Source organism: Elaeis guineensis, chromosome 15, assembly GCF_000442705.2.
Source record: "Elaeis guineensis isolate ETL-2024a chromosome 15, EG11, whole genome shotgun sequence".
NCBI classification, from domain to species: domain Eukaryota; kingdom Viridiplantae; phylum Streptophyta; class Magnoliopsida; order Arecales; family Arecaceae; genus Elaeis; species Elaeis guineensis.
In genome coordinates, this window is record NC_026007.2 from 6,958,560 (window position 1) to 6,976,156 (window position 17,597).

Consider the following 17,597-nt stretch of genomic DNA (forward strand, 5'->3'; position numbering starts at 1 on the left):
ATCGGATTCTTCATGTAACCGAACCTCACCAGTGGACAATCTTCGGACAAGCTTCTACATCAGACAAATTTCAGACGAACTTCTCTAGCAATCGGACTCCAGCCGGATTTCTCCAACAGAAAATTTCCGTCCGGGCTTCTACAGCAGATGACTTCGGTCTGCAGCATCAACATCAAAGGCACTCAACAACAGCCCATCAGCAACCTCAGAAACATCCGAGCTTCTCTCAGATTGCTAAGACAGAGAGCTATTCCGCTCCACCAGACGTCCCAACCGAGCTTCAGCCATCCGACCCGAACTCTCTGGCAAGTCGCGATAACGGACATCACTCCACTCTCTGTAACAAACTCCATGTGGTCCCACCACTCTCTGGCAAGTCGCGACAACGAACACCACTCCACTCTCCGTAACAAACTCTACGTGGCCCCGAACGATCCACTGACACCACTACTCTCTGTAACAAACTCTGCGTGGTCCCGAACAGTCCACTACTAGGCAGTTACGGACGTCGCTGTCAATCAGTTATGCTCTCCCGTCTATAAAAGAGACCCCCCAGATACATTCTTCTCTAAGCTCTAAACTCTATCTCGAAACTCTGCTAAAATCCCATTCGAGTGCTCCATTTCTGTTGAGGCAGAGTACTGACTTGAGCGTCAGAGGGTCTTAACAGAGCACCCCCAATTTCGATTTAGACTTCCCTTGCAGGTCCCGATGGTGGCCGCGATCCCCTCGACTCCAGCTTCTCCGGCATCGATGAAATTCTGCACCAACAGAATTGACGCTAGAGGAAGGGGCTGTGTCTTCGCAGGATCCTTGTTTTTAAAGGAGTACTCAATGGGACTATCTCCGGTCATCTTCTTCGACATTTTCTTTCTCTTCTCCTGTCAGATCTCCACCTGATGGCCTCCTCGAAAGGCATCCACCAGACGATCTACGGCCTCCGTGGCCAGATCTCAACGAGATCCACAAGCTCCGGCCTCGTCTCCAGTTTTCCAAGCTCCTCCTCCGGCAATGGCAGTCGGCATGGAGCAGTTCGATCTGTTGGTTCAGCAGGTCAGGGGCCTCACCGAAGCAGTGCAGGCCATGCAGCAGCAGCAGCAGCCGCAGGCATCTGTGCGGCTGGAAGGAGCATCGTTGGAGTTCCAAAATCCGACGATCGGGCGGCTCACTTGGGCCAGTCGCCCTGTGTTCCCCGAAAAGGGAAAGCAGAGGGTAGAGAGCCCTTTATCTGATCACGATTCCACCCCCGGAGGGTCCCTACCTCCATTCTGCCAGAAGACCCTCGAGACTCGCAGTCGAAAGGATCTCCTGGATCAAAGGTTCCAAGAGAAGAATCGGTGGATCGAAGAGCTTCGCCATGCTTCCCCTGCTTACGGTGAGGATATCTGTACTGACCCTCCTTTCTCTCAAATGATTACGTAGGAACCAATCCCGCCGAACTTCAAGCTCCCCCAATTTGAGAGCTACGACGGGACCTCGAATCCGGTTGACCACATGGAGGCCTTTCGGACAATGATGCTGCTCCATGACGCGCCAGATGCCATCCTGTGCCGAGCTTTCCCATCTACTTTGAAGGGAGTAGCAAGAAATTGGTACTTGACACTGAAGTCAGATACTATCTTCTCCTTTGATCAAATGAGCCATCAGTTTGTGGCTCATTTCGTCAGCAGCCGGCGTCTCCGAAGAGGTTCGAAGTCCCTCATCAACATCAAGCAAAAGGAGGGAGAATCTATCCAAACTTATGTCAACCGTTTTAACGCCGCCGCATTGGAGGTCCGAAACTTGGACCAATCAGTTGCAATGGCCGCCCTGAAGAGCGGTCTTCAAAAGAACGATCTTCTGTTTTTCCTAAAAAAAAAGTATCCCAGGGACTTCACTATTTTGCTAGTTTGGGCCGAAGGATATGCCCGAGCAAAGGAAGCCTTCAAGTTGAAGGACGAGGAGGCCGCGAAGGAGCGGCAGGCGGGTGACTCTAGCAAGCCTGCAGCTGAAAAAGGGTCGAGTGAAGCTCGACCACATTCTCGAACTTTCTCCAGACACAAGCGTGTCCGAACTCCTCTCCGAGCTCGTAGGCAGAGAAGCTCGGACCGCAGAGTTTGGTGGAGCTCTCCCCCAGGAAGATTCCACATCTACGCCCCTCTCAATGCTCCAAAAGCCCAAGTGCTGATGGAGGTCAGGGAGCAGCTGCCAAGGTCGGAAAGGATGCGCACACACTTCGAGAAGTGCAATCCTAACAAGTTCTGCCTCTATCATCGTGACCACAGCCACGACACGGAGGAGTGTATTCAGCTCCGAGATGAGATCGAGGAGCTCATCAGACGAGGTCGGCTCGACAGATTCATCCGACACCGGCTTGAAAGTAGGGAGGATCGACCGAAGGCCCTACCACAGCCAGAGCCGCCGAGGGAAGAACAGCCTGAAGATCGACCTCCAACCGGGATCATCAACACCATCTCTGGAGGATCCTGACAGGGAGCAACCAGTGGATCGGCCGGACTGCCCAAGCGGCAGAGGACAGAAGAATCTATAACCTTGACTGAAGAAGATGTCTGGGAGATTCAATTCTCCCATAATGATGCGGTTGTAGTTTTTTTAAATATTGCTGACTACGATGTACGCCGCATTCTTGTTGATAGTGGAAGCTCGATCGATATTTTGTTTTACGATGCATTTTCAAAAATATCCATTCTGGATGGTCGATTAGGGCCGATAAGCTCTCCGTTAGTAGGGTTCACTAGCGATGCTGTGCCAGTGAAAGGAGTAATAACTTTAACCGTAGTTGCAGGTCGGTACCCGAAACAATCTAGAGCGCAAGTGAATTTTCTGGTAGTAAGGGCATCGTCTGCCTACAACGCAATACTCGGCCGATCCGACCTCAACACCCTCCGAGCTGTGGTATCGACCTACCATTTGAAGTTGAAATTTTCTACTAGCCAAAGGGTCGGAGAGGTTAGAGGAGATCAAGTCCTGGCAAGACACTGCTATAACATAGCCCTACAAAGAAATGATCAGTCTAACCCCTGTCCGATTGATGGATTAGACACCCACGACGACCTTGCTGAAGAACGGGGTGAGTCGATTGAAGATCTTGTCTCAATTTCTTTGAACGATGAGAATGAGGAGCATGTGGTGAAGATCGGCTCCAACCTGGGAGAAGATGTACGGACATCGCTCATCAATTTTTTACAAAAGAATGCAGATATTTTTGCTTGGGTTCCGACGGACATGCTGGTGATTAATGCGAAAGTCATGGAACACCGTCTAGCTGTTGATCCCAAACATCGACCGATGAAGAAAAAAATCCGAGGTCATGCACCGGAAAGGCAGAAAGCAATAGCTGAGGAAGTTGATAAACTTCTGAAAGTCGGGTTCATCAGAGAAATCAACTATCCGAACTGGGTCTCCAATGTGGTTCTCGTCAAGAAGACGAACAACAAGTGGAGGATGTGTATAGACTTCAAAAAGCTGAACAAAGCCTGCTCGAAGGACAGTTACCCTCTACCTAAAATTGACCAATTAGTGGATGCAACCTCAGGCCATGAGCTTCTCACTTTCATGGATACATTTTTCGACTACAATCAAATCAGAATGGCACTAGAGGATGAAGAAAAAACTGCTTTTATTACTAATCGTAGTCTTTATTGTTACAGGATCATGCCTTTTGACCTCAAAAATGCAGAGACGACCTATCAATGGCTGGTGAATAAGATCTTCAAAGAGCAGATCGATCGTAACATGGAGGTCTACATGGACGACATGCTCGTAAAAAGCAAATCCACAATGAACCACATCACCGACCTTAAGGAGACCTTCAGCACGCTCCGAAAATATAAGATGAAGCTGAACCCAATCAAGTACGCTTTTGGAGTAACCTCAGAAAAATTCTTGGGCTTTATGGTATCGGGGCACGGGATCGAAGCAAATCCAAAAAAGATTCGTGCCATCCAGAAAATGACCGTCCCGAAGTCAATAAAGGAAGTTCGACGCCTTACTGGGAGAGTAGCAGCTCTGAATCGCTTCGTCTCAAAGTCGACCGAACGGTGCCTGCCTTTCTTTCAGACTCTCAAGTAGCCGAAGAACTTCTGTTGGACCACTGAATGTCAGCAAACATTCGAAGAATTGAAGAACTACCTCGGCTCACCTCCGCTATTGACAAAGCCCGAATCTGGAGAGGAGTTATTCTTGTACCTGGCGGTCTCCCTTGTGGCTCTCGCAGCAGTTCTGGTTAAGGAAGAAGCAAAAATTCAACGACCGATCTACTACATAAGTCGAGTATTGAGAGACGCCGAAATCAGATATACTAAGTTAGAGAAACTAACTTACGCCTTGTTGATTGCAGCTTGAAGGCTTTGACCTTACTTTCAAGGGCACACCATAACACTACTCACCGACCAGCCGATTAAGACGGTTCTGCATCGAGCGGATGCTTCCGGAAGGATAGCGAAATAGACAGTCGAGCTCACGAAATTCGACATCAACTATCGACTTCGACCGACGATAAAAGCTCAGATATTAGCAGACTTCATAGTGGAATGCACCATTCCGAAAGTGAGGAAAGAACAGATCTCCCTGATGGTTTTTGGGCCCTCTATATGGATGGTTCCTCCAACATGTCAGATGCGGACGCGGGCATGATCTTGGTCAATCCAGAAGGAATTATCGCGGAGTACATGCTACGCTTCGAATTTCCTGCGATAAATAACGGAGCAGAATATGAAGTTCTGATTGCAGGACTGAAGATCGCCAAAGAATTAGAAGTAGATCGGCTCCAAGTCTACAGTGACTCCCAATTGGTGGTGGGACAAGTCAGTAGAAACTATGAAGCTCGGGAGGACAGTATGGCCAAGTATCTCAAAAAAGTAAAAGAGATCATCCCCGTCTTTAACAACTTTGACATCAGACAGATTTCAAGAGCAGAAAATACCACGACCGACCTTCTCTCCAAGTTGGCTACACTGGCTCCGGCTGAACTACCTAAGGAAGTCTTCTTCGAAGTTCTGAAGTGTCCAAGTATAGAAGAACCGCAGCTTGTGATGGAGATCAGCCATGAACCCAGCTGGATTGACCCACTGGTTGCATACCTCAAAGATGGGGTTCTTCCTCATGATGCAAAAGAAGTTCGGAAGCTTAGGAACCAGGCCTCCCGATATATCCTTTATGAAGGCAAGCTGTACAAGAGGTCATACTCTTTGCCCCTCCTGAAATGTCTCCAACCTTCTGAAGCCGACTTTGCCTTGTGGGAGATACATGAAGGAGTCTGCGGAAGTTACCTGGGGGCCAAATCTTTATCCCACCAACTGCTCCGACAAGGTTATTACTGACCTATAATGTACCACGACTCCATCGAATATGTCAGAAAGTACGATCAGTGTCAGAGATATGTAAATATAAAAAGACAGTCCACCTCCGAACTTACACCCTTGAGTGCCTCATGGCCGTTTGCACAATGGGGGATGGATATCCTCGAACCTTTTTCCATGGCATCCAGGCAGCGAAAGTTCCTCCTAATAACAATTGACTACTTCACCAAGTGGGTCGAAGCCGAACTTTTGACGAAAATCACAGAAGCTAAAGTGCAGGACTTCGTTTGGAAGTCAATCGTCTGTAGGTTCGGCTTATCCAAAACTCTCATTACTGATAATGGGCGACAATTTGCTGGAGCAAGATTTGCTGAATTTTGTGAGGACTTAAACATCTCTCATAACTTCACGTCAATAGCCCATCCGCAGGCAAACGGCGAAGCCGAGGTGACTAACAGGACTCCGTTGCAAGGAATCAAGACGAGACTTGAAAAAGTAAAGGAAACTTGGGCAGATGAGCTTTGTCATGTGTTATGGGCATACCGAACTACCCAAAAACTACCCACGGGGGAGACCCCCTTTGCCTTAGCCTTCGGAATAGAAGCCATTATCCCGATTGAACTCAAGCTTCTGTCGGTGCGAGTCGTGGCATTCGACGAGCAGCGCAACTCACAGGATCTCAAGGCCAACCTCGACTTGTTAGAAGAAGCGGGAGACAGCTCAAATTTGGATGGCAGCCTACAAGCAGAAAGTAGCCCGCTACTACAACTCCCAGATCAAGAGCAAGGCCTTCAAAGCGGAGGACTTAGTACTTCGGCAAGCCACTGTTTCACAACCTCAGAATCAGGGGAAACTTGCCCCAAACTGGGAAGACCCGTATGAAGTTAAGGAGGTGGTTCAGTCCGGAATGTACTATCTAAAAGAGCTCGGAGGAACATGCCTTCCACGATCATGGAATTCAAAAAATTTACGAATGTATTACCGATAACTTTGCCTTAAATAAAAGTTTCATATTCGCATATCTTTTCTTTTGGCATGAGCTTATAACGACAGGAAGTAGCTCCTTCAGACAATCGAAATCAAGCATGTTAGGAACAGGAGGAGAACCTCATCCTAACATGAGCAAAGTCGAAGGCCCGGTTATTTAGAGATCGATGGGGGGAGAGGCCCTCGTAACAGCCCTTATGCACCCTCATAGCCATGTTAGAAACAAGAGGAGAACCTCGTCCTAACATGAACAAAGTTGAAGGTCCGATTATTTAGAGATCGGATGGGGGGAGAGGCCCTCGCAACGGCCCTTATGCGCCCCCACAGCCATGTTAGGAACAGGAGGAGAACCTCGTCCTAACATGAGCAAGATCAAAGGTCCGATTATTTAGAGACCGGATGGAGAGAGAGGCCCTCGCAACGATCCTTATGCGCCCCCACAGCCATGTTAGAAACAGGAGGAGAACCTCGTCCTAACATGAGTAAAATCGAAAGCCCAGTTATTTAGAGACCGGATGGGGGAAGAGGCCCTCGCAACGGCCCTTATGTGCCCCCACAGCCATATTAGGAACAGGAGGAGAACCTCGTCCTAACATGAGCAAGGTCGAAGGCCCGATTATTTAGAGATCGGATGGGGGAAGAGGCCCTTGCAACGGCCCTTATGTGCCCCCACAGCCCTGTTAGGAATAGGAGGAAAACCTCGTCATAACATGAGCTAAAATTGATTGTACCGGGAACAGAAGGAGAACCTCGTCCTGACACAAACGAAGATCTGATCGTTTAAGATCGGATGAGGAGAAGGGCCCCCTCAGCGGCTCCTCGACACCCCTACAACCCCGTTAGGAGCAGAGAGAAAACCCTCACCCAAACATAAAGAAAGAGAGAGAGAAAAAAGAAAAGCGACGAGGTACACCAGAGATAAGAAAAAAATGAACTACATTTAAGACTCAAGGGACCTCGTCTCAATAAGGAAGAAAACTCTTGTCAAAAATCCTCAGTCTCTAAGGGGGAGCCCAACACTTGCAGGAGAAAATAAACTTCCTCAAAGTAACGAAAAGTTCGAACCCCAAGCTCGAACATCGGGAGAAAACGTCAAATTCGAATGGCCGTGAAAAGACCTTCGGTCATGACCAAAAAGGCGAATCAACGCGGCGATGACCAGGAACCTTCAAACAACGTCGACATCGAATAAGACAAAAGACAAGAGGAGTTCGATAAACGACAACTCAGAATAAGAACATACAAGGTAATGAGAAAATTCTATTTTATTTCATTAATAAAGAATGTATTACAAAAGCCTTTGAAGGCCAAAAAAAAAAAAAGAGAAACAACTAGAAAAGAAAAGAATACATGGAACAAAAGGTAAAAAAGCTCTAAAGAAGCTCGGCTTCTTCAGAATTCAGACTCTCGGTTTCAGCCATTGTTAGGGATTGCTTTAAGTTCTCAACTTCTTCTTCCAACTCCTTCTTTCTTAAAAGCATCTTCCGATACATTTGGTGGAACCGCCGACTTTCGTCCTCTGACTCCCGAAGCCTCTTCCTCAGAACTTCGGACTCTGCCTCGACATCCTTGACCGCCTGCTGCTCGTAGGCCAGCTGAATTTTCAGCTGTTGCAGTTCGGCCTTCTCCTACCCAAGGGCCATGGAAAGTTCTTCCATGGTCCCTCTCAAGGAGCGGAGCTCATCGGAGCCTTACACTGAAACGGCCTGGGCTCTCTCGGACAACTGCCTCTGAAGGCGGGCAACCTCGTCGGTCGCCGTCTTGAGCCTCCTTCGGTAGTCGTCTACTTGCCCGTACCAGCCGACTCGGTAGGCGTTGTAGTTCACCTCGACGTCCTGCAACAGCTTTTGGAGGTCGGAGAATTTCTTCGACCAGTCCCGATCATGGTCGGCCTGAGTTGTATGCCAGGACGAGCTCCCTTCTATTTGGCCGATCTTCTCCCGTGCGACCGTCAGCTCAACCTCGAGGGAGCTGATCTTGGAAGCCTGAGTCCAAGATCGGTCGCTAGCATGTTTCTGGAGTTCCTCAAGCTCCTTCACGAAGTCGGCCTTCTTCCGGGTGTAGTCTATGAAGCCCTTTTTGTGGAGGTCCCGAAGACGAGTAACCTCCGCAGTGGCTTCCGAATGGCTCTTCCTCAGCCTGTGAAATTCGTCGTCCATCTTCTTTGATTTCTTCGTTAGCTGACGAACTTTTCTTCTGAGATCTCGAATCATCGACTTCAAAAGAATCTCCTGTGGTAGGAAAAGAGCTTCGGCAGGGTACTATTGTCGGAAAATAAGAGCGTCACAATACAAATCAGTGCAAGAAAATAAAAAAAGAGAAGAAAAAGATGTAGAGTAAGAAAAAGGAGCTCTCTGTAAAGAAGAATCCGATTTCATTGATTAAATAGTTCTTAAGTACAAGAGAATGAGAAAAAGTCACAACAAAGAAAAAAATACAAAATTAGAGATTTCGGACCTCTAGGACAGAAGTGGAGGAGCTCGGCACCCTCGGAAGGTCAGTCGCGGCAGCCACGACAGTCGAAGAAGTCCCGACTGGAGGGAGACCAATGGCGGCCTCGAAAGATCCGGCTTCATCCTCGAACACTTCATCCAGAAAGTCGAGGTCGAGTTCGAGAAACTTCCCGACCATCTTCTCCTAGCAAAGCTCGAAGCCTTTGATGAAGGCGGCCTGGCCGAACTGGACCTTCAGATCCCTCATCTCGGAGAAGATCTTGAACTCCTCCACTGCTCGGATCCTTGCCTCCGAGACTAGGGTCGGGATCTGCGCCTTCAGCTCGGAGACCTCGGCCTCTGCCTTCTTTCTTTCCTCTTTCAAGGCGGCCCTCTGATCTGTCGAGGTTTGTCCCTCCTTCTGCAGCGCCTCTCGGAGACTCGCGACTTCGGCGACCTTCTCCTCGAGACGGCCAGCTTCAGCCTGACGACCTTCCTCCGCCTGGGCTACTTCCTTCTTGACATTATTCATCGCCTCGATGTTGATGATGAGCTGGTGTCCAATCTGCAAGAACGGCCAAGAAGTCAATATGAAAGCTAAGGGATAAGCTAAGTAAAGAAGCAAAAGGAAGGAAAAAGTAAATCGGCCTACCTCGAGAAAGGACCCCAGAGAGTCCCAGACCTGCTGTTCAGGATTGACGTGGACGATCCTGTGGACGACCTCGGACAGGATGCATCCGTCGATCAATCTTTTTATTAAGTCCCTATTATTGAAGGGATTCTCCCCCGGATCCTCTTCGGAGCCATCGCCCCCCTCGACGGCAGCCCTGCTGCTGCGGGTCTTGCGGACCAATGTCTTCTTTCTCCTCCTCCTTTCGGCCCTTGGTGCTTCCTTAGGACGAGACTCTGGAGCGGAAACCTCGGTCGGGGAGCTTCTTGAAGAAGCTCGGGGACTGCGGGCTCGACGTCGGAGGGGGTATCGACGGCAATGGCCACTTGGTCAGATGCAGTCGAGCTCGTCTCTCCTACCCTTACCTTCTTCGCCGATCCAGAAGTCACGGCGCCTTTCCTCTTGTAGGCCTTGAGACCCTTGGCTAGCATCCGAGCTACGTCTGCATCCATATCTGCAATGAAAGAAGATCGGCACGGTTTAAAAATAGAATAAGAGAAAGAGGAAGCAACGAATGACTAAAAAAAAAAAAAGAAAAAATACCGACAGGGTTGAAAGGGCTTAGGCCGATGTTAAATAAGAGTTGCTCCTTCAGAAGGTCGGAGAGGAGAGGAGTTGGATAAGCCTCGAGTTTATTGGAGGCTTCAAGGTCGTCTCTTCCCAAGCTAGAAGCCCGACGGACAGAGTCCCTCAGGAAACCCCAGGGGGGCAACCCCAGCTCCAAGGTCGGACATCAGACGTAGAAGTACCTCTCCTTCCAGTTGTGGATAGAAGAGGGGGCACCTTTCAGCAACCCCTTTCTACCGAACTGGAGGGAGAAGTACCATCAGTCCTTTGCCGAATGGTGATGCTTGAAGGTATAAAAATTTTTAAACAAAGAAAGGGTTGGCCGAACTTCAGCTAAACGACAGAGAGAAATAAATCCTATCAGAAACTTAAAGGAGTTCGGCGCTACAGAAACTAAAGAAATGTTTAAGAAGCGAAAAAGAGCAGTAACAAAAGGTGGAAGTAGAAGTCAAAGTCCGACGCGGAAAGCTTCCTGGTATAAGCAGAAACAGCCAGGGGGAGGGGCGCTAGCCCGACCAGTTGGCCCGGAAAGCTCAAGCTCGTACTCCGAAGGAACCCCGTACTGAATCCTAATCAGTGAGAGTTCGTCCGGAATCAGAGAGCTGGGAATGGTGTCTGGTACAAAGATCGGACGAGATCCATCTACAGAACTAAGATTTTGGAGGGTTAAAACGGACGAACTCCTAAAACTGCTAGAGGAGGAAGTGTTGGAGGACATTTTGAATCAAGTGAAAACCCCTAAAAATCTCGAAAAATTGAGAAAAATAAGAAACAAGGTACTCGCGGAAAATCCGAACGGATGGAATACAAAGGAAAAAAAATGGAAGAAGAACAAAAAAAAGAAGGGTTCCAGAACTAACCTAGACTAGTCTGAGAGGTGCAGGAAGGCAGCGAGGGTGATCGGGGTCGACTCGAAGAATGCCTAAAACCAAGGGGGACACTGGAGGAAGACGGAGCTCTCGGGAAGAAGCAGGAACCGAAGAGAAATCTCAGGCAAAGTGAAACCTCTGAAGGAGGGGGCTGGGCTTAAATAGACCTCTGGGTCCGGCGCAATGATGATTGCAGATCCCTTTTGGCCGATCTGCAATTGCCGCGTGTCCCACTCGTCGTGGCAGGCGGCTGACAACTGACAGAATCATTATTGCACCGTACTTAGAGCAATGTTCCAGCGAGAATTCTAAAAAAATCTTTTCGGATTACCTCGATTTGAAAAGACTCCCGCACCAGTGCACCAAATGCCAAAATATCTGAAAACAATCGAGTACGAAAATCGAAGGGGGCAACTTCGGCTAGAAAATTTCACTGTACTTCCTTCGTTCGATATCCAAACTCGAAAGTAGGGGGACTGATGTTGGGTATAAAATAACCCCAGCCGAAATTCATAAGAGGCCGACCCTCCCAGGACTCTCCCAGCTTCCGACCTTGTACGGCGTCTTTCTGAACTCCCCCGACCGTCCAAGTTTCCACAATACCATCCGAACTCCTCCAGTAGTCGACCTTCCACAGTGTCCTCCAGATTCCTCCAATGGACGAACTCCTATCGTGCCATCCAGACTTCTCCAATAATGAGCTCCTCCATTCATCTACCGGACTGCTCCAAATGCTCTCTGGGCTTCACTATCAGCCGATTTTCTACAGTAACTAGACTCCATCCAAGTTTCTACGGTGGTCGACCGCCTTCCAAATTTCATCCGAGCTTCTACAATAAGAAGTCTCCATTCGAGCTTCCACAGCAATCGATCTTCGTCCGAGCTTCTACAATAAGCGGTCTCCATCCGGACTCCCACGGCAATCGATCTCCATCTGAGCTTCTACAGTAAGCAGCCTCCTTCCGAACTTCTGCGAGAATCGGACTCCGTCCGAACTTCTACAGCAAATGGATTTCAGATGAACTTCAATGACGGACGAGCTCCAGCAGTCGGATTTCTATAGTGACCAACTGTCTCCGGTGTCTTCCATACCTCTCCAGCCGTCAACCTTCAACGGTGCCAACCGGACTTCAACAGTGCCGACCAGACCCCTCCAACAGACAAATTCCCTCCGAACTCCTCCAGCAGACAAACTTCCACAATACCTTCTGAATTTCGCTATCGGTCGACCTTCTGTCGGATTCCTCATGTAACCGAACCTCACCAGTGGACAGTCTTCAGACAAGCTTCTACATCAGACAAATTCCAGACGGACTTCTCTAGCAATCAGACTCCAGCCAGATTTCTCCAACAGAAAGTTTCCATCCGGACTTCTACAGCAGATGACTTCAGTCTGCAACATCAACGCCAAAGGCACTCAACAACAGCCCATCAACAACTTCGAAAATATTCGAGCTTCTCTCAGATTGCTGAGACAGAGAGCTATTCCGCTCCACCAGACATCCCAATCGAGCTTCAGTCGTCCGACCCGAACTCTCTAGCAAGTCGCGACAATGGACATCACTCTACTCTCTGTAACAAACTCCACGTGGTCCCACCACTCTTTGGCAAGTCGCGACAACGGACACCACTTCACTCTCTGTAACAAACTCTACGTGGCTTCGAACGGCCCATTGACACCACTACTCTCCGTAACAAAATCTGCGTGGTCCCGAACGGCCCACTACCAGGCAATTACGGACGTCGCTGTCAATCAGTTACGCTCTCCCGTCTATAAAAGAGACCCCCCAGATACGTTCTTCTCTAAGCTCTAAACTCTATCTCGAAACTCTGCTAAAATTTCATTCGAGTGCTCCATTTTTGTTGAGGCAGAGTACTGACTTGAGCATCGGAGGGTCTTGCCGGAGCATCCCCAACTCCGATTTAGACTTTCCTTGCAGGTCCCGGTAGTGGCCGCGATCCCCTCGACTCCAGCTTCTCCGATATCGACGGAATTCGGTACCAACAGACTGCAAGATATTCTTGCATGAAAATCAAGTAGCTTTCTTAGATACCCAAATTTTCTTAAGTCCTTTATAATTAGTAACTATGATTCCCTTTATAATTCAAATTTTCTTCATTGTTTTGCCATCGATTTTTCTTGAATTACATGCAAATGCCTTGTGTCCTATTTTTCCACAGCTAAAATATGTTACGTGAGAAGTGTTATAAGTGGATGATGATGTAGAGAAGAAGTTTTTAAAAAAATTTTATTTATTGTTTGGTTTATATCCTAAACTAGCCTTATCATAGATTCTCCTTTAATTGTTTAATATCATTTATAGCTTATCTAAACTATATGTGAATCTTTCTATTAAAAATTTTAGTTTTTCCACTTCCTTCTTTGAGATTTCATTCTCCTCCTTTAATTTATTGTTGTTTTGAAATATTTATTCTTCTTCTTTGATTAATATTTTATTTTTTATTTTTAGATTTTTATTTTTCAAGTTTATATTTCTAAATTTTTTCATTAAGTCATGAAAAGTATCTTGAAGTTTATCAAAAGTAAATTTTAAAAGAAGTTTAAAGGATACCTTATCATCTAAAGCCATAAGACAGAAGTTGGCTTCATTTTGAGTCTCCTCATCAGAGCCAGACTCCTCACTATCACTCCACGTTGCTATCATGATATTCTTCTTGGTTCTCTTAAATGATTTCTTTAAGGTTGGATAGTTAACCTTGAAGTGTCCTGATTTTTTGCATTTGTAGCATAGGGGTGGCTCCTTCTCTTTCTTTTTCTTCCTGCTCGGCTCTCTCTTGTTCAAGTTTCTTCTCTTGAATCTTTACCTTCTTTTTTTCATAAATTTTTTGAATTTTTTGATTATAAGGGCCATGTCCTCATTATCATCATCATCATCTTCGGAGGACTGACTTTCATCTTCTTCAATTCCAGTAGACTTTAGGGCAATGGTCTTCTTCTTTCAACTCTCATCTTCATGATACTGCCCCATTGCCAACTCGTGTATCAGCAAGAATCCAATTAGCTCCTCTAGTGGCAATTTGTTCAAATCTTTCACCTCTTGAATGGCTATAATTTTTGCTTCTTACGTCCTAGGTAAAGACCTGAGAATCTTTCTCATCAATTCACTGTTAGTATAAACTCTACCTAGGCTTTTAAGCCCATTAATGATATCAGTAAATCATGTAAACATGCTGGTGATTGATTCAGTAGGATCCATTTTAAACAATTCATATTGATACATAAACATGTTGATTTTTGATTCTTTTACTTGATTTGTCCCTTCATGCATTACCTCAAGTTTATCCCAAATTTTCTTTGCTGAATTGCATCTGAAAATTTAGTTAAACTTATTGGTATCAGGGGCACAATAGAGTACATTCATTTTCTTGGTATTCAATTGAGCAAGTTTCTTGTCTGTTTCATCCCAATCCTTTTCGGACGTGGGTGAAGCAATACCATCCATAATGATTATAGGTGTGTGTGGTCTATTTGAAGAAAAAATAGTCCAATCCAATTGGATGGCCAGGGTGCATCTGAAAAATTTTCTATATTAGTAGCAATATAATATTTATATTTACCTTGGTTGCAGCAGAATAGGGATCAAATATTGAGAATTTCTTACTTGAATCTAAAGTCTTGCGAGGTCTGAAAGCATAGGCCCTTTACTTCCATGCATGCCAGGCTCCGTAGGAAAGAGAGATGATTAACGAATAGGAGGAAAAAAAGAGACAGCTTTTGAAATTAGATTTCAAATAACTGAAAGAGGCCTGGAGGAGAAGAAGGATGCCTAAAGTAGTGTTCCACACCTGGAAGAGAACCCCACATGCCAAGTGTCATACACTAAAAAAGGGGGACACTGAGTCTCTCTCTTCCTGCTTGCTGCCTTAAGATGCATGTCCGAGGATGGGACGCACCACCCAAGCACCTACTCCCTTGGGATGCGCATCTCAAGGTGGAACGTGATGAATACTTAATTTAAGTCGCTAGAGATACTAAATATTATAATAATTGATATTATTTTATTAAAATTTGATACTCTCTAGTCTATTTTACAGGTAATTGGAAGTTTGGGTTCATATAACTCCAATTAGACTCAAATTGGATCAGACTTGAGTGAACCAGGCAACCAGCTCCCATTTTAGCATGAACACGACTTAAAAATCAATAGAGGAGAATCAATATGAAGATTCAAGGGTCCTTATTCACACTCCCACCTCTCTTTTCATGAAATCCTAGCCTTCCTACTCTATAAATAGCATCCCTAACCCTCCTTTCTCAAGACATCAGTCTCCTTATGGGGATCATCTCCTCCTTCTCTCCTCCATTAAAACTCTTTTCTTTCTCTCTTCCCATCAAGCCAACCCTAAATTTCTCTTCGAGCTGTTGCCCCCATCTCTCCTTTCTTCTCTATAAGTCTAAGGGAGGTACTAACCCTACCACACCTTCCAACAAATTTAGAAGAGATCCTAATCCTAGTGCCACTATCCTTTCTTTTCCATATTTCCATACTCCGTCTACCTTTCTTCCTTGAAGTTCCTGTACCAAGCCTTCCAACCATCTTACTACTGTCTGCATGGAAAAAGATGAAAGGATTTAAGAAAGCACATCACCATCAGATGCAGTGAAAAGATCAACTTGGTTTAGTTGTCTTGTATCGTAATTTTATTTCTTTTCTTTATGTACGCTTCTTTATTTGATTAATGAAAAGTAATTTTATTATAATTTTCATGCTTCTTTCTTAGTTTCTTATAATCTATTATTCTTTTCTTTTGTATTTTCAAAACAATCAACTAAGATTCTTACGGATATGATCTCGACTCACCCTATCTACATAGTAGTGAGTAGGGTTAATTTTAGTGTGCTACAACCCGCATCAAATTTTAGTGCCATTGCAGGAGATCTTGGTGCAATTGTTTAAAAAAAAATCAAAAAAAATCTTTAAAAATAATAAAAAATTTTTACTACTTTCTAAATTGTTATTTCTTACTTTAGATTGCTTAACTACCTCATATGCTTTACTGCTTTATATTTCTAATTGATTATTTTCTTCTCTTACACTCTTACTTTTCGTACTTTACTTTGTTAATTAGTAATTTATCTTTTATTATTGATTAATTTACTTTAATTACTTAATTACCTTCTATTTATTTTTTAAAATTTTTGCCTCATATTGCTTTTCATATATAGTAGATTTACTTTATATACATGCATAGAAAAATTTTTGCTTTTTATAGTCTAGTGACTTACTGCTTTCCATAGCTTAGAATAATTTACTGCTTTATATAATTCATGATTTTCTGCTTCCTAAGTAGATTAGATTCTTTACCTTTTATTTAGATTACGTAGTTACCTTTTATTCTTAACTATGAGATTATTTTATTTGCATAGTTAAGTAGTTACCTTATTTATTATTGCCCATTATTCCTAATGATTTACTACTTCTCATAGTTTAGAATAATTTATTATTTTAAAAGTAGATTTGATTTATTGTCTTATTTATAGGTTACCTGCTTGCTTTTTAGTCTTAGCATTATTTACTTTCTATTTAATTAGATTTACTAGATCTTCTCATACCTAATTAACCTAATTTAAAACTTACCTTTTATTCCTTTTTGCTTAAAGATAACATAATATAAAAAGAATACAAAGATACCACATAACACTTAACTAATATAAATAAATCAATTAAATCTTAAAAGCTACTTAACATATTTGGATACTTTTTCTTTTTGCATTGCATATTTTCATCAAAAATCTTAAAGGCAAAATCTTAATCAACATAAAGTGAGGATTTCATCACCCTTTCTTGACCCATAAACCATCATCTTGCAATTGATTAACCTAAATCTCTAATTTAAAATCGATTAGATGTTGACCCTAAGGATCTTTGAGCTCAGTAGGACAAGAAACCCTAAAAGTTGGACTGGATTTAGGTTAGTCAGTTTAACTGATGTTTAGAAAAATGGTTCAGAGATTACGTCCCGAAGGAAGGTGGTTCATTAATTAGTTCCGTTCGTGATCAATGCAGTTGGTGTCTAAAGAAAATAACAGAGGACCCCCACCAACCTTACACTTACCTGACCAATTAAGTGGCTAGCCTTTTACTTGGAGTGCTCAAAGATGACCTTGGCAGTTAGAAGCTGTCTAGATCTAGATTAATCCTAGGATAGAGTTGATTTGAATACATCACTTATCTGAAATATAAAAAAATAAAAAAATAATCTTCGTATCTATCATCTCTAGATTTAGGACTCTTAGGGTTCTCATATTTAGAACTTCTCTCTTTCTTACTCTTCTCTTCTTCATCTTCTCTCCTTCTTCCTTAAAAAAAAAATTAGAAGGGGATTATTCTAATCTAGACATAGATCTTTTAAAATCAATCAAGAACAATCCGATAAATTAAATCTGTGCTAGAAATATAGATTTCTACAATAGAAATGATGAGCTGTCTTATAAATTAGATTGCCTGTCAGCTATTAGACATACTCTCTCTACATCTTTTCTTCCTGCACAAGTTGAATGCCTAATTGTGCACCAATTTTTTGAGTTTAGGTATAAGCAAGTTCATCAAGATCAAATCCAAATAGCCTACGAACTAGAAAATAATCTATTCTTAAACGATTACAATCCAGGTTGGGGGGTTCAACCAAATTTTTCGTAGAACTCACACCCAGTGAGTACCCGACAACACAAGGATCTAAGTTTGTAGAAGCATCTTATTACGACTTATCCTATTCACAATATCAACCTTCTCCAACTATTTATAGCCCA

General features: G+C 44.4%; 1 protein-coding gene across 1 annotated transcript; it reads right to left on the reverse strand.

Moving 5' to 3' along the window:
- Nucleotides 1–7,008: 7,008 nt before the first annotated feature.
- Nucleotides 7,009–16,083, reverse strand: LOC140854095 (uncharacterized). Its single transcript, XM_073249520.1, has 4 exons — nucleotides 16,074–16,083; nucleotides 15,269–15,395; nucleotides 9,372–9,714; nucleotides 7,009–9,284 (listed from the first exon to the last, which is right to left on the reverse strand). Exons 1-4 carry the CDS (start codon nucleotides 16,081–16,083, stop codon nucleotides 8,925–8,927), a joined length of 840 nt encoding a protein of 279 aa, XP_073105621.1. The 3' UTR covers nucleotides 7,009–8,924.
- Nucleotides 16,084–17,597: the final 1,514 nt, after the last annotated feature.

Coding starts and splice junctions, on each gene's coding strand:
- LOC140854095 (XM_073249520.1), bottom strand. Junction 9,715..15,268: donor TCTTCTAAATTTGTTGGAAG/GTGTGGTAGGGT, acceptor CATCTGACCAAG/TGGCCATTGCCGTCGATACC. Junction 9,285..9,371: donor CTCTGGGGTCCTTTCTCGAG/GTAGGCCGATTT, acceptor CCGTTCTTGCAG/ATTGGACACCAGCTCATCAT.